The 8138-nt window shown below is 43.9% G+C and overlaps 1 protein-coding gene across 1 annotated transcript in view; it reads left to right on the top strand.

The window, feature by feature from the left end:
- Positions 1-4054: 4054 nt before the first annotated feature.
- The window catches only part of SEC24A (SEC24 homolog A, COPII coat complex component), a 42752-nt gene continuing 38668 nt past the window's right edge, over positions 4055-8138 (top strand). The window contains exon 1 of the mRNA XM_019535095.1: positions 4055-4177. Coding sequence (XP_019390640.1) covers positions 4126-4177 — 52 coding nt within the window. The 5' untranslated portion in view covers positions 4055-4125. The remainder of the gene's footprint in view (positions 4178-8138) is intronic.

Below are 8138 nucleotides of genomic sequence, written 5' to 3' on the forward strand. Positions count from 1 at the left end.
ACAGGTACCACCAACTATTAGGCAAACTAGGCGGTTGCTTAGGGTGCCAAAATTGTGTGTGTGGGGGGTAACAAAATGATACACAGAATAAAATAACAGGTGTGAATGCCATGTGCCCCTGGAGGCTGGGGCGCCACGGGGGGAGGGTGGCGAGTGCTGACCAGTGGTCGGTGACCACCTGCAGATGCCACTGGCCACGTGGGGCAGTGAGGATCACAGACCGCCTGCAGACACCGTTGGCAGTGTCAGCAGCAAGGGAGAGTGGCAAGCAGCAGCCACCCATAGGCACCACCAGCAGTGCCTTTTTGCACCCTGACACCTGCGTGCACCCCTATGCATTGCACCCTGATACCTGTGTGCACCCCTATGCATTGCACCCTGACACCTGCGTGCACCCCTACGCAATGCCAATGGTAGGAGGAACTTCATTCTAAATAACAGCCCTGGCCAGCTGTTATAATTGTGTTAGGGTTAATGAAAAGTGTGAAACAATAATTTTTTTGTTTGTTTTTATAGTTCTATTGTTCATTTCAAATATCAAATAAGTACATGGAAAAGTTCATTCTAGACTTCTTATTTTCCTTTATATTGAAAGTAGTGGGGGCACCAAGGTACACAGCTTACCTACGGCGCCAATTACCCATGGACCAGGCCTGGGTACCTGGCATGATCAGCTGACATCAAGGAAGCAATTAACGTGTCCTATATGCAGGCAAGGTTCTTTGGGTGAATCTGATCTCTTTTAGTAGGCCAATTTAAATACTTGGAAAAATGTTTCTTAGCAAGCTTTCGGGTTTCAAAACCCTTTGTCAGGCTGAGGAAGCATCTGCAGTTGGTAATAAAAGAGATCAGATTCACCCAAAGAAACCTTTCTGCCTTTGTCCTTAGACCCCCATGGCTACAACCAACACCCTTGTCCTATATGAGCATTTGTGGGTGGAAGAAAAGATGTGGTGAGAATTAGGTTTTCTTGAACAGCTTTCCCATTAATTCCTCTGTGGATTTAAGGCCAAACATCATTTTGTAATACATGGTGTTGTTCTTTTTCAGTTTCTGTCAATCAATGGAATGGAAATGTTCAATAGGATATAATGGCTACACCAAAAAAAAAATGTATGTGAAGAAGGATCAATACAGAATTTCTACCCTATTCATCCAGTCTCTAACAATACCAAAGTTAGAAATTTGGCACAGCTGCATACTGTTTTTTCTACTTGGAAATCAGGTACTAGGATAGGTAGCACCCAAAATCAGGACATATGTTTGCTATTGCTGCTGATCATCTCAGAGTATGATATACACAGATAACCTTCCTTTGTGGAGGATTGATTCACAAACATCTTAAATCGCCGCAATCACATTGGGTTATAAAGTTAATTGTATCACATACAAAGTCATGGCCAAATGAAAGAATGGAATTTCACTGTATTTAAAGGCTTGTGTCTATAAAAAAGCAATGATCGTATTTTAATATGCATTGTTATAATATTGCAAGGACTTAATCCATCAATACTAATGGAAATCAGAAAGGATGTATCCCAAAGGACCTATCCAATGTATTAGTGATGAAAGAGAGAATTTATGATAAGGTAAGACACAGCCCTTCTTCCTCATTTAGAAATTGTTGGAGGATATTCTTGCAGATTTTACACAAAAAACCCCCAGTTTTCATTCTTATGTACCTGACAGTTACCAATTAAGGTATATTCATTTCTAGACTTGCACAAATCATCCTGAGCCTCCATTAGGTACATCTATAGCTTGCTGCAGAAATAAAAAAAACCATAACAGAAGAAAAACAATCCAGTATTAATAACTGTTTTTTTAAACCTGACACAAGTGCTATTTTAGTCAATTGAAAGACTGCAATTGACTTCAGAATTTAACTGGGGTCTTACAACCCTGTTAGAACAATACTGGCTTCTCAGTTATGCTACCCCGCAATGAGCAATTGACGGATACATTCATGGCATTGGTTATCTGACGTGGAAACTATTTTTATTTTTTTAATTTGGGAAATGTTAAGATTTAGGTGTTATTGTGAAAGGTTTTGTTCCAGAAGACTTAAGTATTTTTGTTCCAGAAGACTTTTGTTGATGACTTACATATTTTATGAGGAGTTTTATGTTTGTTTACAGCATAATTAGGTAAATAATGTGACCTGCAGACTGGCTAATTGCATAGATGTCTTTCTTAATATATATATCACTTTGTAAATAGTCCTTTGTTGCAATGATGATCCTTGAATCCTAACACCTCCCCCCCCATTTTGTGCAAGTTGGATAATTGCACAGATACGCATTCCAGAGTGCCCTGATCGTGAGGAGTAGAGTTTCCCAAAGGAGTGTGACCCCACCTGGAAGCTGTCCAGTGACTCATGTGAAATTAGCTCAGGTTATTTGCCAGTAAACAACTGTCTCTACCAGAGAGAGCAATCAAAGCACTTGTCACCCTGGTTGGCAGTCCAAGGACTGAATCAGCCCCTGGAACTAAATTATATCCATTTGCTAATCTCCAGTCAGTCCTTATGAGACTTTAAAAATTAATCAGTTCAATATACTGCACTATGCAATGCTGGAAAAGAACAGGGTGAGAAATGTGATTATTTGAAGAGTAAATAGGTGTAAAAAACAGTAAGAATAAAGAAGCCTCTTACATCTACTGTTGTCAACTCTCATGTCATTCTTAAAGTCTATGCTTCAGGATTGTGAGAAACTTAGCTCTTTCTTTTATATATGAGAGCTGTTCAAGAAGTATTGAGTATTGACTGATGGGGCCATATCAAGTGAATATGGAGGCTGCGGCATTTGTGGGATATGGCGGGACTGTTTTTTTTTTTCTTCCCTCAACTAAAGAAAACCTTAAAAGGAAGAAGACTGTGGGATGTGGAAACCATAAAACAAAAAATGTGACGGAGCAGCTAGCCATTCCACATATTGCTGATCAGAGGTGCTTCCAACAATGACAGAAACACTGGGAGAAGTGCACGGCTGCAGGAAGAGCATACTTCAAAGGAGATATAAGCCGAAACCCCTGTAAATAAAATATTGCATTTTCTACAGCATCCATCTTGATACTTTTTGAACAGCCCTCATATATACTCTTGACTCTTCTGCGTTCATGAAAACATCGCTATTCCATCTTGTATGTTGTTGCCGACGCTCATGATTTCTAGCATTGTTCTTGAAGTCTACGCTTCAGGTATATGTAGCTGTCTCTTTCTCTCTCATGATTTTTGGTGGTGTTCTTAAATTCAACTTAAATTCAATGATATGCTTTGGGAACGTGAAAAACTTAGCTTTTCTTTTATTTTTATATATATCTCATTTCTTGTATTATATATAAAAGAAAAGCTAAGCTTTTCATATTCCCAAAGTATAGGCTTTAAGAACAATGCCAAAAATCATGAGAGTCGGCAACAACGTATGAGATGGAACGGGGACGTTTTCACGAAAGTAGAAGATCACCGTTGTAGAAAATAAGTGGTTGGCCCAGAAGCAGCCCATGTGAAACACAACATGAAGGAATAGTTGATTAAAATTTGGGTCAAGTTCAGCTGTTTTTGGTGTGTGATTCCCCTTTTCTTCTTCCGCTTTCTCCTTCCGGGGCCGGCCACGCTGTCGGCACGCGTCCCTCTGGGATGGACGCCGTACCAAGCCTTGTCATTTTTGCCGTGGGAACTGTGGCAGGTAAAATGAGAGGTTTTGCGTCATGGCATCATGCATCAACAAAGGAAAAAAATTCTCCTGTGGCTCTGGCTGTGTTGCAGGCCATTGACTTGGCCATAAGCATGACTGAGCGTCAGAGGCCTGGGGCTTAGCTGGAGTCCCTGCTTTCTCCCTGCCAGTGTTTCCTGCCCCAGTCCCAGCTGCAGGCAGGCTTCCTTCCTCCCCTCTCCCCAGCCTTGTCCCCCAGCACACCGGACCCTGGGGCTACTGGGCCGCGTCCCCTTTAAGAGCCAAGCCCCGGGGCTATTCCAGCCCTGCCCAGTGCCGCAGAGCTTCTGGTCCCGGAAGTGCCACGTGTACGGAGTGCGCCTGCGCGGCGCAGTGGTTCCTTCCGGTGCCCCCCCCCCTCTCTCCCGTCCTCCGGCACTCGGCGCTGGGGCTGGGAGCAGCAGGCGCCATGGCCCAGCCCGGCCGAGCCCACGGCGCCGGGCAGCAGGCCTACAGCAACGGTGAGGCGGCGCCGCTGGGGCCCGCGGGGCTGGGGTTGGACTCCTTGGCGGAGCAGGCTCTGGGCTGTTTGGGGACAGGCCGCGTGGCCTGGGGGCGGTGCCAGGCGTGGGGAGACCCCCGGCTGGGCTTGCCTGATGGGGCAGCGCTTCATAGGGTGGGGGGAAGGGCTGCAGTGCCCTGGGAAGGTGGAGGATACAAGGCTCCCCGCTTCCTGTCCAAAAGGTAGCTCCCAAATTCACGGGAGCCTCCCCAAGCCCTGCTCCGTGCCCCCTCCCCCCAAAATCTCTCCAGTTTTGAGTCCTGAGAAGTCATGTCCCTACCAGCCCCTGCACCGAGAGGGCCTTATAGACTGCCTGGGTGGCTCAGGCCCACGGTCCCCCGCCCCCCCCCCGTGGGTCCAGAGTACTGTACCAGTAGTCAAGATGGTCTCGTTTGCAAGCTGCTTATTATCACTGACGTTAATTGATGGATATTCTCCCAGGGTTCATCACTTCAGTTCAGTTTGGACAACCTGTCCTATGTTATCAGCTTCTGGTGGTGTTTACTTGAATATGAGATGTCACTGGGGTCGTATAGCCATGCTTCTAACAAAAAGCGTAGTTTCATGTTTTAATGTTACTTTCTGAAGGGCCCTAAAATAGGAACTGCTTCTCTGGTGTGTTTTTTTTTTTTTTTAACAATCTCTGTTTCTGGTGGCTGGCCTCTACTTGGCCTCTAGCGTTTTCTTCTCTGGAAGCTGCTTTCAGCCGACATAGGGGAAACTCCAATGCCGAGTGAGTCATGGGTTTGATTGAGAGCAGCTGAGTGCTGGTCGGTTGCTTTCCACTGGTTAAAATCTCAGCAGGTGGTCATACGCGGAGGCGCTGGCCCTTTGGAATCGAGTGTACATGTGGCACCATGATGATTGCTTGCAGGGGGAGGATCCGGAAAGTGAAGTCTGCTCAAGTGTAGTTTGATCTTGGGTTTTATGCAAAAGTAGCATTCTTCCCCACAAGGAGCACAGTGACTTGGGAGAGCCTGGTCTCTTTGGAGAGATGGGTGTCACATGTTTTAAGATGAGAGGCAAGGATTTCTTAGGGTGAGATGTTTTATTGGACCAGCTGTGTAGTTGTCGAACTTTATCCTGCCTATGTAGTTGGTCCGATACAAGATCTCGCTCTGAGAAATCTTTGCCCCTTGCATAATTTCTGGACCATCATGGCTACGAAATCACTCTTGCAGCATCTCTCGTCTTATGATGTGATAGCGCAACAGGTGGTACAGGCCAAGTTAAAACCGTTCTTATCCTGAACCAGAAGAGAAAAATCAAGCAAGAAGAGCCTTTGCTCTTCTCTTTAATTATTGTGTAAATAAAAAGGCGATGCATTTTGTGCAGGTGTTTCATAGCTATGCATGAACACCGATGTCTCTTAAGTTTTTCCTTTCTTATAGACTTGGATCTTGGCTGTTCAAGTCGCACCTCTTTCCTACTTCTTCATGAACCAGTTCTGTTTTGTTACTTTTTTAATATCGCTGCCAGAGTTGACACTTGATAAATGGCTGTTGAACATATCTGTAGTGCTAAGCGTGTGTAAAGTGCCTAATAGGGTCTCTGTTCTGAAGAGCTTGCCATCTCAATAGAGGAGCAATAGACAAAGAGTAGAGGAGTGCCAGCTAGCAGAGTGTGTTGTGGCTTTTGTACTGATGTTGCTTTCACTAGGAATGTGCTTAGAGGGCACAAGATACCTGTCCTAAGGAAATATTTGAAGAAAACAGTTGGCTATTTGTGTGTTAGGCAAATAGAAGGACATAAAGGCAGCTATGCAAATACTTGAATTGCTTTAGTTTTACTGTGGTAAGTATGGAAGATAGCACTTTGGTCACTATTACTTAGATGTAGAAAATGTAGTATTGGTAGGAACAATTACTATTTAAGCATTGACAGTGTTCTCACTGTTTTTGAAACGGATGGAAAAGAAGCCCTACAATTTTTTTTTTTTTTTCCCGCCTCTGCTGCTATGTTCCAGTGTGCATAATGATCTGAGTAGTTCATGAAGGAAGCTGGCAAGTAACTTTGTTCATAGACACTATTTCTGCTTCCTGACAACTTCTTGCACCCCCCCCCCCTTGCTTCAGCAGGTAGCTTACTGGGTGTTACACTGTAAATGGTTACAGCAGCACTGCATTGCTCTTTTCTAAACTATGTTGGGTTGGGTTAGTAACTCTTGATACTAAGTCAGGTAGGCAGATAAGATTGACATTGATCTGCTTGTGTGGGTATCTGGAGAAGAAAGAGAGCTGAATATTTGTAAGGAAATGTTAATACATTCATTAGCTTTGCCTGTAAGTGTCCTGCTGTGATCACAGCAACACAAAATTGTCAGAAGTTTCAGAAGTATTTGGGTTTTCTGTTCAGTCCACCAGGTGCTGTGTGGCACCAGATCTAGCTGCACCAATTCTATCTTTAGGTACTTAAGTGTTTCTCATGTTAGTGATCTGAGGGGGGTCAGCTTTCGAATGCATTTATCCTCACCGCACTTCTGTGTTATCCCTGCTGTACTACATTGCTTCAGTTTCAGTTCTGTACAAGTCACTCGTCCAAGGTCAGACAGGAAGTCTGGTGGAGCAGGGAGTAGAGTTTGGGTGCTGGAAGAGCTACGCTAGCACCCTAATCCTTGGACTCTTGTCCTTTATTTTCTTGCCAGGAAATGCCCTTTGCTTCCATCCCAGTACTCCATATTGTTATGCAGTACTGTAGTTTGTAAGAGACTTTCAGCCATGAGTACATTTACTGTTGGATTTTCGGTTTGTTTGGTTTTTTTTAATACTCTATACATCAGTGGTTCTCAACCTTTATGAACTTAAGGAACTCCTCAAACTACTCAAGGCACCCCTGGAACAATACCAGCTCTTAGTTTTGACTCGTTTCTCGACTATGAAAAAATAATAGAGCAGTACTTCTGCTGCAAAAAACTCATAAAGACCACAACAGGTCTGAATGTGTTTGGTAGTATAGATGCTCCTTTTAAAATCTCTGCATTTAAGTTGTGAATTATTTGTAGGTGTTTGCGTAACTAACAGTTGCATAATGCCTCTAAAAGGATCTCATGTAAACCCAGGGTACTTTGGGACCCTGGTTGAGAATCACTGGTGTAGGGGTGGCCTCACTCTTTTCCTTCCTGGCAGGGGAAAAAGCAGTGTTTCTCCATCTAAGTACAGAAGGCATGCAGGTAGTCACAGCAAGGCAAGGAGATCTAAAAATTACTCCCTTGCCACAGCAGAATGGCAAGTTTGGAGGGATTTGGGGAAAAAGCCATATTTCAGTTAAAATGACAGAGCCCTGTGGACTCTGCTTATATAAGTTGTCGGTGGACTTCACTGGTCTGGCTTATGTTTGATTCACATTTTTCAAGGTTATTTTTGCAACCAGAACTGACCATTATATATGCATATAATATATGTAATGTCATATATATCCCCTAAATGTCTTCCCCCTAAATGAGGTTAACAGCGTGGAATTTACAACATCCAGTAAAATAGTCCTCTGATTCTGCTTGGGCATTTGGGTACTGCCAGAATACATGCAACAAAAGATATATGTTTTATTTTTCAGTCAAAATAGTCTCTTATTGTTTCACCTGAAAATAATTTATATAAATCTAGCATGCACAATGCTGCAGTTGGGCTAAAGTCAGAGTGCCACCTACAAGTGCCAAAGCCAAGGCTGTAACTGAACTCCAACTAGCTTCAAGCATCAAGGACAACAAAAAGTCCTTTTTCAGATATGTGGGGAGCCAGAGGAAAAGCAAGGGAAAAGCCAACCTATTAAATGGGTACTTTGCATCAGTCTTTCATCAGTCCCATGGGACGCCCATGCCTGCTATGGGACAGGGAGGTCGGTGTAGGGAAAATCCCCTGCCCTCCATAAATGCTGCCCTCGTGAAGGAACACCTTGAGAAGCTGGATACCTTCAAGTCAGCC

The sequence above is a fragment of the Crocodylus porosus genome, unplaced genomic scaffold (genome assembly GCF_001723895.1).
Source record: "Crocodylus porosus isolate Cpor-Errol unplaced genomic scaffold, CroPor_comp1, whole genome shotgun sequence".
NCBI lineage: Eukaryota > Metazoa > Chordata > Crocodylia > Crocodylidae > Crocodylus > Crocodylus porosus.